Genomic DNA, 14,440 nt, shown 5'->3' on the forward strand with positions numbered 1-14,440 from the left:
TGTGGGTGGGGGCAATGCTGCCCTGGCAAGGAAAGCCGCCAGGCCCTGGAGTTTCTGTCCCTCCAGTCAGGGGGTGGCATTGGGATTTTGGGGCCAGGAAGGGGAGCAGGAGGCAGCTCACACAGCAGGGACTGCTGCAGGGACTGGATCTGTCCTGAAATGCCACAGACACTGAGCTCAGGAGCTCTGAGCCACCTCAGGCTTCTCCTGGTGCAGGAGCCTCCCTTGGAAAGCCATGGCCAATTGTCACAGGGAGGGCCCTTCAAGCAGAGAGCAGCAGGAGCTCAGGCCTAAAGGCCAGAGGGCTCCCAAGCTCCTCCTTAGCCTGGCACAGCCCAGAGTGGCGGCCTCAGCCTCTGGCACTGCTCCCACTCCCAGAGCCTTTCTCTTCAGCCCAAGGCTGATGGAAGCACAGAATCTCTGTACAGAATCACCTGCAGAGACAGAACCTATTTAGGGGCTTCTCTTAACAGCTTGTTCAGAGTTTGAATTCCTTTCTCCTAGTTGTGACCCTGCTCCAGACCTCCCTGGGCAGAGGGAGTGTTTCCACCTCTCCCAACTTCTACTGCTTCACCATTTGGTGAAGAAAAGCAGTGTCTGGAGTTGCCTGTCCCATTACAGACCTAATCATTATTCTTCCTGTGGCTCAGCATTACCAAATCAAAATGGGACTTTGCCACATCCCCAAGGGACAGGCTGCATCCTGAGTTTGTGTCTGTCCTGCAGATGCACTGCCTTTATCATGCTGGAGAAATAAATGTTGCTGGCAGTTGTGAGTGAAGGGCAAAGACAGCACATGTGGCTCCTGCAGGAGCATGCATGATAAAAGATGCACTTACACCAGTTTGGCAGCAAGGCCATGGCCCTGCTAGGTGCTCCACTGAAACAGGAGTTTTTAATGGAAGTTTTCATTGAAGAAAACATGGGGTTTGTTAGAAAATTTTCAAAACTGAGTGATCTCCAACAGTTATTTCATTATGGCTTAAAACAGTAGTTAAAAGCCTCTTTTTCTGTAAAAAGGCTTTGCTCCAAGATGAAAAAACACATCCATGGAAGGAAAAAACATAATTATAGCTGAGACCACACTTCTTCTTTCTCTTTGCTAACCAAAGAGCTGTGGGAGAAGAGCTAAACATTCCCATTCAGTTTTTGTGGCCCTACACCCTGGAGTGGCAGGAGAGGCTGTGGGTTTCCATGGTGGATGCCCAATGTCTGCCCTGGCACCAGAGGCATTTTCAGGATGTGCAAGTCCATCCCTGCCCCTGCAGCCAGGACTGAGCCATGCAGGGACCCTGCAGGGCCACACGAGGGTGCAGCCCCACGCCAGCTCACTCGTGGTTAGGAGTGAATCCAAAAAAAATCCTCCTGTGGATTTCAGGAAAGTGTCCAAACCCAAATGTTAAAGAGAGGCATCCTAGAAATGCTAATGAGCGCGTGTGTCTGCAATGGAAAGTTTAATTCCTCTGTCTCTCCTCAGCCACTTATTTCCTTTGGGCAGTTGTTGGCTCAAATTCTCCTGCTGTTCTGTGAATACTGCCCATGCCATACTCACCTGCTGGCCTGGCTTCATGGAAATGTTATTTTCTTCTTGCCTGCATCTGCTATTCCTGGTCTTGTCTTCTCCCAGGGTTTCTGTTCTTTAGTCCTGACACTTACCTGACACAGACCTGGTTGTTTTTAGTTTCCCAAACCACTGGGGTTGGGATGAACTCTGTCCATGCCTTGCACATGTCTGTCCTCCTATCTCCATACATTTCCTCTCCTGGGTGTTCCTGCAGAGCCCCTGGCTGAATTCAGCAGGGTGGCTCATCCCAGCCTGCAGTCAGACCCTGGGCTAAGAGCAGTGAGGTTTGTCCCAGCACCTGCAGCTTCCTGATTGAAATCCACCCCCCCAGGTGAGAAAATTAAAATGCAGGCCCCTAAAGTTCAGTGCCTGAAGCCACAGGGTTAGATAGTCTCAGCTGCTTGTTCTTTACTTCCATATGCAAATCTTCTTTTTCTGGCCTCACCTTCTACACCAAACACTGTTCCTAAAACTGCCTAAATTTATGGCTTCCCCCACTAGTGTCCTTATCCTAATAGCTCAGTGCAGCTCTTATCTTCGTGCCTTTCCTGGCATCTCCAAACCTCTCCCATGTGCTGCCAGTCACATTTGGAGGCCACTCCCAGTGGAATTCCATCAGCTTTGTCCCCTCCTCCAGCCACTCTCCACATGCCAAAGCACAAAATTAAAACAAGATCAGCTTTGTGCTTTAGGATCCACCATTAACTGCTCATTGCCGTAAAATATTTTGCAGTAATTAAAAAAAATATTATTATATGTGTTGTGGGATCCCTGGGAAAGAGACTTTTTTTTCCCCATGTGGATCACAGAGAAAACCACAGTGCCCATGGAGAAATCTTGTTTGTGCAGACCCAAAAGAAGAGAGGAGCACTGGCTGTGATGGGCATGATGCAGCAGGAGCTGCTCAGTGAACCTGGGTGCATCTGAGATGCCAGGATGGTGCCAGAAGGGGCAGGGATGGCTCAGCCTGGTGTGCTGTGCAGAAAAGGGGAGCAGCAGTGTCAGAGATGCTGATCTCAGCCAGGTGCAGCACAAACAAGGCAAACCTTGAGAGGGTTTTTGTACCAGCTTTAAGGTACAAAAGAGAACCCCCCAAAAGAGAAGAACAGAAAAAAAAACATCAAAAGGAGAACCCTAAATCATGGTGAGTGAGAGCTTTTGGGAAGGTGGGCTGCCAAATGGAGCACTCCAGATGTAAAAAAAATAATATACATTTATCTTTAAGAAAAACCTTGACAATATATTATTTTATATTTTATCCCCTCAAAAATGGTTAATTTCTACTTTCACAGAATGTGGTTGCTTTTATTTCTTTTTCCTCTTCAAATCTCAGTTTTAAAGCAAAAAAAAAAACCAAAAAAAAAAAAAAAAAAAAAAAAAAACAAAAGAAACAAAAAATTCAGAACTGGAGTTGGCTCTTACCCTGGGGACAGAGGGGTCCACCCCCCTTGGGATGACTCGTGAGGCTGCAGCTCTCCCCAGTGCCCATCCAGCCCAGCCCCCTCAAACCAGGAGGTGCCCAGGCAGGAGCCACAGCTGGATTTGCCTCCCCAGGGGTGCAGGGGGTTCAGTGGCCCAGCAGGGACTGAGAGAGGCTCTGCTGGACAGAGATCAAAACTCCCCCAAACTCAGCTTTGCCCACAAGGCGACTCCTGAGAATTTGTGGTTGATCTCTGTGAATGCCCCTCCCTCCTTTGCATAAAGCAAATCTTTGTGATGAAACCAGAAAAGGAAAGCTGCATGGTCTTTAATCAGACTTTTTTCCAGTTCTTACATTCTTAGTATCAATGTGATAATGAAGAAATTATGCTGTTTCTATCATACATGATTCTTCTAACCCTACAATTTTTATTTTATTTTTTGTTGAGATTTCCCACCACCTTTGCAGTGTTATAGCCACTTTTTGCCAAAATAATTTTTAAAATGTGGAATTGAAGTATTTAACCTTTAAAAAACCTTAATTCCATTAACATAAAAATCAATTCCCTTTTTGCTTTAATGAAACAGTTTGTAAAATTGAATCAGAAACCGTTCTGCCATCCTCTTCCTTCTGCCATCTCTAACTTGATTCTCCTTCCCACAATTTTTGGATCTCCCTCTCTGCTCAGGGTAATTGTGGGTCCACAAAACTGCACCTACCTCTTGTGATAAGCAACCTGAAATCTGAGCCACCAGAGATGGGATTTTACACCCTGAATTTCCCAGACAGGACTCCAGAGACACAAGGACTGAGAATTTCACCCTTCGAAATCACATTTGGAAAATGAGAGCTGTGGCCAAACCTCTTCTCTGGGAATGCTGCTGCTCAGAGCCAGCTCTGAAATAAGGTCTTTCTGGAAAGAGCCAATGGAAAGGGGCAGATCACATTTCCAGGATCACATTTCCATTGCCCGAGGCTGCTGAACCATAGGGAGGCTCCAGCCCCATGTGTGTGAGTGACCAAGCTGTAACCCATAAACTTCCACTGGCAGAAAGCTCCATCAGAGCTGTAAAACCTGGGTCAGGAACTTCCTTAGGTGACTGACTGGCAGCATGTCAGTGGCAGGACCTTGCAACAAAAGTGATAAGTGACAAATTTGAGGAGTTTTACAGTACTAATGCTTGTTATTGCTTCTCACAAAATGTTACCAAGCTTACAATAATCTTTACACTTTCAGCAAAAATGTGAACAGTATATTTGAATATATTAAAAAGAATTAAAAAAACATTTCACAAAAAACATTTGTTGCCATATGAAAGTCTTTCAGCAATAAATGCCCACACCAGTATTTAAACATTGTTAAAAGTATAATGATTTGTACTAATAAATTATGCAACAAGAGAGGTAAACAAAATAAAATTACAGTATAGCTCTCCATGTTCCTCCACTGAGCATCCACAGCTCTCGGAAGCTCCACTTTAGATGACTAATTAAGAAACTGATATTTTCAGAGCAACAAAAATAAAAGCTTTTATTTGTTCATTTGAATATAAAACAGGCGTTATCACAGATGTACAAAGCGTACTGGTGGTTTAACATACAAGAAGGTTGCTGTCCTTTGCACATAAAAATTTTTGTTTGAATCTGTGATTGGCTGAGTTACATGAATTTCTCTAACCAGTCACCACACTCTATGAAATAACGCTGCTAACATTCAACTGATAAAAGGGACAGTCTTCCCTTGGGTAAAGTGTCAAGCAGGATTAAATATATATAATAAACAAGCACCATGAGGAATCTGCTCCTGTTTGATTAGTTTTGTGTTTAAATGTTCATTGTGTACCCTCTCTTTTTGTGCATGTGCATCGAGTTGATTACATGGTTTTGTCTGACTCCAAAAGCACAAGGTCACAAGACAAACATTTTATACATTCTCATGAATGGTTTATCTACAGTACAGTTTCTAATACAGAACAATCCTTCTTTATTGCTCAGTCTGATGGTGCTTAAATGTTTCCTTCCTTTTGCTTGCACAACAAAACCAGAAACTCAGTTTATCATTTCTCTTAACTCAGGATTTAACAACCACAGATGACAGGTTGCAGAAGAGAGCTGTTATTAACTGCGTTTCACAACTGCATTGCAGTTCTTTTATTCTCTACAAATGCAAAGTTGACTTCGTGAAGGTTAAAGTGATGCTTTGAACGACAGCGAGATTTGTTTTGCAGTACTGAGATCAGCGATAGCAGGACTTCACAAGTTAGTTCACACACTGCAATTATGTTTGTAATCAATCAACATCTTGTCTGAAACCTTACAACAACTTGCCATTAAGAACAGATTTTATTCTTTTCAGGGAGCAGAAAATGAATTTGACAAAGTATGGGATTGGTCTGCAGAGCAGGAAGAGGGCTATTCACAGGACAGTGAGGGCGGAAAAGATGGCCTGAAAGAAAACGCGTCTGACGTGGCGAGATGCTCTGTACTGTACATGCAGACTAAAACGTCCCTACCTTTTAAAAAGATTTTTAACACCCAGCATCGAGACTCCCTTAAACGTGATATAAACATGATAACATTTGCCCTGCAACAATCTTAGTCATGCATATCCGGTAATGAGAGCCAGCACATGAACGTCATTTGGGACAAATAAGAAAAGCATTCTTGGACTGCAGCTGGTAAATCCCACTCTCGATCACAAACAGGTCAATTCAGTTACAACCACATGAAGGAAGGGGAAGGGTTTAAAAAAGGGGGCGTGGGGGGCAGGGAAGACAACAGAACTGGGGAATCAAACCCCTCTTTTCTCCAAAGGTAGTAAAATGAAGGCAGCTGTGATGCATGTTCTCCTACTCTTCTCCCGTGACGGCCTCAGGCTGGAGACCACGGGACTCCTCGGCTCCTTAGCCAGGCAGATGGGTTCCTCTGATGGTGTAATGCTTTAGGGACTAGACATTAAACCATTCCTCTGATGGTTTAGTGCTTTAGGGACCAGTTAGCAGATGCACGACCCGTGCCAAGGGTGGTAGTGACTGTTGGCTCCTCTCCGTTAAGGAATAAATTAAAGACCACCGGAACAATCGTTTCCTGTAAATGTAAACTGGAAGCGTTGGCCACCGAGCTACGTGTCCTAGCTGAGAGGCAAATTGATAACTCTGTGCAAAAAACCCCGAAATTTTTCCTTATAGCAGTAAAAACACCAACTAAAACAATGAAAAAAATTGTGCAACAAAGTTCTGCAGCTAGACAACAGTGCTATTCCTCAACCTGCCTTTTCTAAGTCTAACAAGTGTATGCACATGCCAGCACGAATATTTATTGTTGCCTCCATGGCAAAGAAAAGAAAATTATTGTAGTGCATTTTTAGTCTTAAATTCATTCACTGCCTTAAAGGCAGCAATAATTCCACTTGCTGGTATCTAGAGGATTCTTTTTGACAGGGATACTTAGCAATCCAGGATTGCTTTTTTTTCTTTTTCCAAAAAATTTGTGAGTAACATTTGATTATCTACAGTGGGAGACACCATGCAAGTGACAAGTACTGCATTTTAAACTTTAAAATCTTTTGTCATTAGTGAATTTATATTTCATATATATATATTTGATGTGATACTATCCACTCAAGATAATACAACACTTTGTTTTTTATATTAGCAAACATTTCAAGAGTTTAATATTCTTGAATGTTTCTTCTCTTTTATACTTCTAAAGAGATCAAAATAAATTAAACGTTTTGTACATAATTACAGAAGAAGTAGTTAACTTATTTTATCTTTTTAGTTTAGTACAAAGATATTTGCAAGCTCATTGCCGAAATACACCTTATTTATAAATTTCTTCCATTCTAACGTGAACAGCAAAGGCTCTTTGGCCTTTGGGCTTTCAGCATCTCTGACAGAAAGCTGCAAGATTTCTAATTGAAAGGTGCTACTTTGGGTTTTCTCCTCGTACCACTACGTATTTTCCTAAGAGGTGGGATCTAAAATGGCTTAAGTTAGTAATGGATCTGTATTCATCAGCCTTTTATGACATATTAAAACAAATGAAGGAAACAACTATTTGTATTAGTATGCAAATTGTTTTAAAAGAATCCATTTGGAGGGCAGAATAAAAAAAAATCTACTTCAGCTTACTTAATGTAAAATACAAAGCCACATTTACTCAAAAAGCAGTATTGTCCAATAAGCAAAAAAAAAAAGTTTAAAATGGGCTTTTCCAACACACTGAAGGGCCTTACCCCATAGTCCTTCTTTTCTAAAATTTAGTGGTAAAAGAAAACATTTCACATTATATTTCCTGCCAATCGTGACTGCTTTGAAAAGTCGTAATAGAAACAGTTCCATTCTGATGAGTGTCAGTATCTTATCTGCACACTTTTTTAGTGGACACAAAAAAATTTTATACATCTACAGTAAAGTCTATGGAAGCTTTAAGGTACAAGACTACATGTTGTAGGCCACATAGATGGGATCTAGCTGGTCTGCCAAAAATCCATCTCGTAGGTGCATACGTTGTTTCTCTCCACGGGAGTTGATAGGAATTACACCAATGTCCACAACCACCACCACCCCTACAATCAGATAGTGTTCCTCCAGGACCACGTTGGTGACCAAAGGAACAAGGTCCAGAGCTTCTTGCTCAGATCCATCCAGCTCAACTACAACGACCAACAAATTTGTCCAGGTAAACACCGCACTGCAACGAAAGAAAAAATAATATTAGTAATGGGTTTTTTCATCCATTTCATTTTTTATCCCTTTTCTTGCACCTTGGTTACCGTTTGTTGGAGCTCCTGAGGCTCCTTCCGTGTGCTCAGGAGAAATTACACACAGCAAGAGAGAACACACTGCAGATGGGGCAGAACAGCCCCATGAGCTCTCTCTTTAATACTGTTGACATTTTAAGCATAGGCTGAACTTCAGAGAAACTTGCCAGTCATGGAAGGAGGCAGTAGGACAGCACATGGTTCCCTCTGAAGCCAAGGAAGTGCCACAGCTCTGCTGTGGTCATGGAGTGGTGTGTGTGTGGAGGAGCCTCCTCTGGGGCTTTTTGAAGAGCAGCCCAAAAAAACCAAGGAGTTTAACAGAGGAGGCAGCAAGAAGAACAGCAGGAGAATGGTCTGAGCTGAAAGTTCAGTGGGATAGCTCCTGCCAGGAAGGGTGTGGAGCCCTAGGAAGGCACATGGCACAGTGCAGGCTCACAGGGGTGCCCAGGGATGGAGCATCCTCCCCATCTCTGCTTAGCAAACACGGCCACGCGCCTTCGGGACTGGGCTGGCTGCTGCCCAGGCAGGTCAGAGCCCAGCACAAAAAAGCTGAAATTCTTCTGGACCAATTGGTTTCCACAGAAATAAGGCTGTGTCTCCATCTGTTTTATTTTGGCTGTTTTATTTCTGTTGGGTTTAAGGGGACAGGAGTTTTAACATTCCTGATTAACAGTTGAGACTGTCAAGGGAACATCATTATCCCCAGTATCTCCTTTTTGCTAAAAGAATTTTGAAAGATCCCAAAGTTTTGGTTAAGCCCTTGAGCCAAAGCAGATAAATTTTGGGTTCTGCTACCTGGGACCATTTCTAGCTAGGGATAATGCATCTATTCTTCCAAATATGGAGGCTGGGAGGTCAAAGTCTGGTGTATGCTTCCACCCAGAGTTTTACAGCTTCCCTCCATCCTTCTCCTCCTCGCATCTCCAGAGTCTCCAAAGACTCTTGCATCTCATGGGAGGTCAGCACAGCTGAGCCACAAAGAGCAATCTCATTCTTCCTTGCAGGTGTTTAAGATACTTATTCCTCTAGCTTACTCCACAGAATAAATAATAATATTTATTATTCTACACATGTAAGCCATACATCAAGCCCTCTACTTTACCTCATAAAATCAGGGATAACTTCCCAGAACTGTCTTGAGCATAAGCATCTGAAAGTCAGAATATATTATGTACATAAGCCATCTTCAAAAAGAGCTTCTTATCCTAAGGTCAATGCTTGATTGAGACAGAAGTGCACTGTTTTAGCCTCCTAAGACAGCTCTGAAAATCCATGTACTGTGGAAACATATCTTACTTTCCCAAAAATTAGCTATGAAAATGTGCTCTGTGTTGATGCTTGACAGAATGGATTTTAGGAGAAAAGTACTTAACTCTTATAAAACAAAATTCATATCCTGCCAAAATACTATTTGATTGAATTCTTACGTGCTTATTGATCTGGAAAACTAATGAGCAGCCAAAGCAAGGATGAGAAGGCTCCTTTTAACTTAGTACTGTTGTGAAATGAATTTTCATTTGTAATTATGTTTTCACAGACATTCTAGTAAGTTTTGATTGATACTGAATTTTAACAAAATGAAGTATCAATCTGCACAGGTGACCATCTCCAGAGAGGTCCCGGAATTTTTATTGATTGCTGTACAAACATCTAAATTAGTATTATATATATATTTAACAAAAAACCTGAAGAGGTTTCATTGAAGTGTGAGTTAGCATTTAAAACCATGCCTGGAAACTATTGCAAGCCTGTTACTTGGGAAAGCAATTAATAGCAAGATTCAGGAGCAGGTCCCTCAAACATGGTTTAGAATAAATTAGTTTGTCTGAATTCAGCAAACTGATTCCCAAAACTTTCATGAAGCTTCTATTCAGTCCTAAAATAAGTGACACTCCCAAGAGGCTTCAATTTAATTTAAATCTCATTTCATATGTCATGGTTCTAACTCAGTGGTGATCACTGGAAGTAAAAGGAAATATTTCTCTTTATGTTCTTAGTGGTTGAGATGAATTTACATTAGCCACTGTGTCTCTCTTATGCATACATCAACTTTCTAGCCCTGATGAATAAAAAACTCAAAACAAAAAGCTAGGGACCAGGAAGGCTGACCTTTCCTTAAGAAATAATTGAGTCACAATAATCAAGTCACACCCAATAGATGCAAAACAGTCAAAACACTGAGCTGGGAATGGCCCCTCCTGCTGCTTCCACATCACCAAATGCCACAGGAAAAACAAGGAAGTTGTCAAAACACCTCCAGGGAAAGAAGCTCCTAATTGTTTTCTTCTCCAAATACCTTGTGTAGCTTTGTGTATACAAACCACTTCTAAGCAAATTCCAGGAAGCTCTGCTCTGTTCCTCTTTTGAGACTCTGACATTTAAATGAGTCAAACATGTGCTTTAATAAAGCACATACATTAAAGCACATACCACGTTTTGTGGTATTAGAAATACTTTCAAAATGCACAGTGTGTGTTTACATCACAACAAAACGAGACTGTGCCACTCTTTCACTTGTTATGTCTTAAGACACACGAGATCCAGAGTCAGAGGTTGTTGATTTTGTGCTAAAGTATCTTAAAAGACAAGAAATATTTTAAATGACCTTTCAGATGTGATCCTCAATGACAGAAACTGCCCAGCAGGATCACATGTCAGTCAGCACATCCTGAGTCCCTCAGTGGTGCCCAGTGTTACAGCATGAGCTGCATTTCTCTGAGGGTGTTTTCCAATCTATCAACTGGACACACCCAGCACCTTCTGTGTGCAGCAGCAATTGATCAGTTAAATCCTTACTGGGGCATTGTAACTGAAACAAGAAAAGAGGCTCATGCCCCTGTCCACAGAAAGGGATATACAAATTATAAATAATAATAAAAATAAAATGAGTTAGCTGGCCATTATTTTGTCAAGAGGTGTTTCACAAAGACAAAAGAAGGGTCTCTAAGAAAAGCTGAAAAAATTACGAGTGAGAAGTCAAGGACAGTCAGGACGAGGACTGTGAATAAAAATTCCATGATGATTATTTGGCAGAACATTGGTTAAGAAAAGGCTGGGAACTGTGAGGAAACCAAATGCTGTCACTCAGAATAACTGTGTGTCCCTTTTCTGCAGGGATCACATCTGAGACACATCTAATTCATTACCAATCTCTATTTTGAGAGAAAAACAAGCCTGAAATACTGGCCTTAAATATTGGCCTTTGGGCAAAAGGAAGCAACATTACAGTGTTTTCTGAATTCTCACTCCTGTGCCTTGTACACAATTACCCAACTACTGGGAAGAGTTAAGGTACTGAGAATTATCAATGGTGTTTTTCTCTGGTTGTTCCAGCTTACCCCAACCCTTTTCCAGTTGCCACTTTTTCACTTAGGATTTCCATGGTTGTGGAATAAAAAGGGTCCTTAAAGTGCTCTCAGCAATCTTGAGAGCAGGAACATAATTTAAGCATTTTTTGGTACTGAAACCCTGCAATTTCTGCAGTGTGATATGGCTGCTTTATTCACTGCCTGTGAGCTTGTAATTTGGGGGGACACCACCCTCTGACAAACAGATACTGCTGAGCACAGCAATTTATCAATCTATGGCCATCTTATAATAGAGCAGTCCTTAAACAGCTTGCTCTGAAACCTTTCCATCCACTGCTGGTACTGATCTGACACATTTTCAAGGGGAATTTCATGACATTCATAAAATGTTCATACTGTTCTATATGAAGGCACAGAACCCAGTTCCTTGTGTAATGCCTGTCTGGCACAAAACCATTCCAGCAGTGATGATGCTCAAGGGAGGAGGCAATAAGGCAAAACCTCAGTTACAGTCAGCCAAGCAACTAATTGTATTCATTTTAACTGATATTTAAGAAAAAAGCGAAGTCTTTTACTAAAGACCAGTTCAGCTGCTGTGCTTCATTCATTATTAAGCTTCCTGCTCCAGGCCACACCTCTGCAACCAGGACTGAGAAGAAAAATGCACTAAATTGCTCTGGCTATTGCAACAGATTCATTTTGGCTGAAAGGTGAATAGCTGAGCTGTGGTTGTAGCAAAACAAGACAACAACCTGACCAAGTCTTCTGATGCAAGAATAATGGAAAGCAATTTGTGCTCATGTTGGCCTCAAGAAATGATTTCCTGCTGTGTACATCTGAGGATGATACATTGATTAAGACAACATTATTATTAACTCATTGATTTACTGCTTCAATTTCCATCGTGACCTTGATTTGATCACTGCTTCATTTATTAATAATCAATTCAAAAATAACAGGGTGTTCACTAATAAAATTTATTAGTGTGTTCAGTTGTTTGAAATGTTTGCTTGCTTATTCCTTAAGAAAAGAAGAAAAGAAAAAGAAATATACTGAATGAACTTATCTGAAATCAGTCCTTTCTGATTAAATCTTTTTGTGAAAAGTTTCATCCTAAGGACACATTTGCAGCTGGGTTATAAATCCTGTGACCATCCCAACAGGCCATTTCCTGGATCAATTGCAATATGCAAGGAAAAAGCCCAGACATTATAGATATTTCAGCTTTTTCTGAGGGCCCTGGTGTTCCATAGCCCTTACCATTCAGTGATGCTCTTGTGTGCTCTGATGACGGAGGTTTCGATATCGATCGGGTGGTACCTCATCCCTCGCAGCTCCATGGCTTCATCCAATGCACCCACCACATAAAGTGCATCATGGCGCTCTGCAGGAAAGGGATAAAAAAATAAAAGAGAAAGATTCTATTCTCCAGTACTTTAAATTATAGAAATGTTCCCATTAAGAACTAAGTAAAATAAGTACAACATAAGTTATCCTCGAATTTCTGAAACCCTGAAGTGATTTCTGAACTAATGAGCATTTTCCATTACTGAAGTGCAATGCAAAGCAAAAAGCAGAAGAAAGGAAGGCAGAAACACTATTTCCATTTGAAAAAGACAAAGGAAGAAATCTTTATCCAAAGACTGTGGCAGAATTCCTGATTTTTCTCGCAGGTGGATGCAGAACATATTCTTTTTGTTTAAGGCACTCTGAATAGAAAATAGGTTCCTTGTTTCTGTTTTTTCAAAGAGAAAGAATAGATTTGATCCTGACAGTGTGGCTGATATTCTTCCAATTGCTTTGAGGTGGTCACTACAAGTGCCTTTAATCTATTACAAAGGTGTTTATCAATAAAATAAAAATGTGCTCTAGCTAGATTGTAAATTGCTTATTCAGGTAACTTAAGCATAACATTTTTATAGCCCATATTTTTTACCTACTGAAGAAATAAATGAGGCTGAAATTACACTTTTTAAAAGATACTAGGCTGAAAATAAATAATTACATGCTAGTCACGAAAAAAATATTTGCTAACAGACTTAGAAGCAGATAACTGGCTCTTTTTGCATGAATTTGGACAGTTGTGTGGTGGTGTTGTAGTGACAATATGAGATCTACCTAATAAAGGATTCAGAAATTTCTGAACTAGGAGCTAAAAGCAGGAGAATGGAGCAACTCTTTGCTAGGAGAGTACCTAAACTATTTGACTGATTAAGTTGCAATATCCTCAGAGAATCCTGAATTTTCTCAGTGTTGGGCTATCATGAAATGGAAAAAGCCAGTGCAACCCAAAGTAAATCTCTTCAGAAAGCACCATTATAAGGACACAGCACCAGGCCTAATCCACAGGGAATGCTAAAATGTTTTCAGATTTGATTAATTCTTTCTTGGCTGAGAAGCAGCTATTCTAATACCATGGGATCGCTCCTGGAGGCGTTCACAGCATTGCTGGAAACCCTACCTGGCCAACAGCCTCCCCTGGCCAGCTCAGCCACAGCCACTCGTGGCACTGTGCTCCTCAAAAATCACAGAAAAAAAAACCAAAACCAACATTTTCCCCAGCACAGCCTTTGTGCCTGGCAGCACTGGCTCACTTACATGTGTACAAGAGACAAGGAACATCATTAAAACCAGCAAGGGAGTCCTGTACCTTCCTGACAGAAACCCAAACACCCTACAGCTTCCCTTGCAGGCTGCTGCTTGTGTTACATGTCAGGAGCCAGCCCTCTGGGGTAAAACAGGAGAATCTGAGGAATGGACAGATCCTGAGATTAGCTTTATAACAGAGGTGCTGGTCACAGGAGGGACAGGGCTCAGACTCCCACCAGGCTTTTTCCACCTGCACAAATGCATTCCCGGGGACACGACTGCCAAAGCAAATGATGGCAATTTCAGCTGTATTTCATAGTTTTCCAGCTGAAGCACTGGGTATATTAACAGTGCCAAAATGTCACTGGTGGAAGGGATTTATAGTACCTGAAGTACAACAAAGTAAAAGCAGCTATTTCAGTAGGGAAATCTTGCCCTCTGATTTATTTTTTTATTATTCTAATTAAGGGTTTCTTTGCAGTTTTACAGGCTTCACAAATGGAGCATGTTAGGAAACACAGGGCCAGAGGGGCAGGCAGTGTCACCCAAAAATTCAAATTATTTGTGTAGACCTAGATGGTGAGAAACCTCTTACCTCCATTTGCATCTGTGAGTTCTGTTCTTCTCAGGAACCCCAGATAACCAGTCCTTGCCCAAATAGTCTGTGTGTCTCCAAAGCTGAGTCTTGAGTTAAAATGATCTGATTGCAAAGATTCATCTCCATAGATGGTAAAGTACCCACTGGCGTTGTGAGTGCTGTGAACCCATATCTAAGTTAAAAGCAATTATACTGG

The 14,440-nt window shown here is 41.5% G+C and overlaps 1 protein-coding gene across 2 annotated transcripts in view; it reads right to left on the bottom strand.

Annotated features, from left to right (window-relative positions):
• Positions 1–4,297: 4,297 nt before the first annotated feature.
• Positions 4,298–14,440, bottom strand: part of DIP2C (disco interacting protein 2 homolog C) — a 311,802-nt gene continuing 301,659 nt past the window's right edge. For both annotated transcript variants that reach the window (XM_058800262.1, XM_058800269.1), the window contains 3 exons: positions 14,242–14,416; positions 12,318–12,441; positions 4,298–7,679 (listed from right to left, as the gene is read on the bottom strand). In XM_058800262.1, coding sequence (XP_058656245.1) covers positions 7,427–7,679; positions 12,318–12,441; positions 14,242–14,416 — 552 coding nt within the window. In that variant the 3' untranslated portion in view covers positions 4,298–7,426. The remainder of the gene's footprint in view (positions 7,680–12,317; positions 12,442–14,241; positions 14,417–14,440) is intronic.

This window comes from Ammospiza caudacuta, chromosome 1 (genome assembly GCF_027887145.1).
Source record: "Ammospiza caudacuta isolate bAmmCau1 chromosome 1, bAmmCau1.pri, whole genome shotgun sequence".
Taxonomy (NCBI): domain Eukaryota; kingdom Metazoa; phylum Chordata; class Aves; order Passeriformes; family Passerellidae; genus Ammospiza; species Ammospiza caudacuta.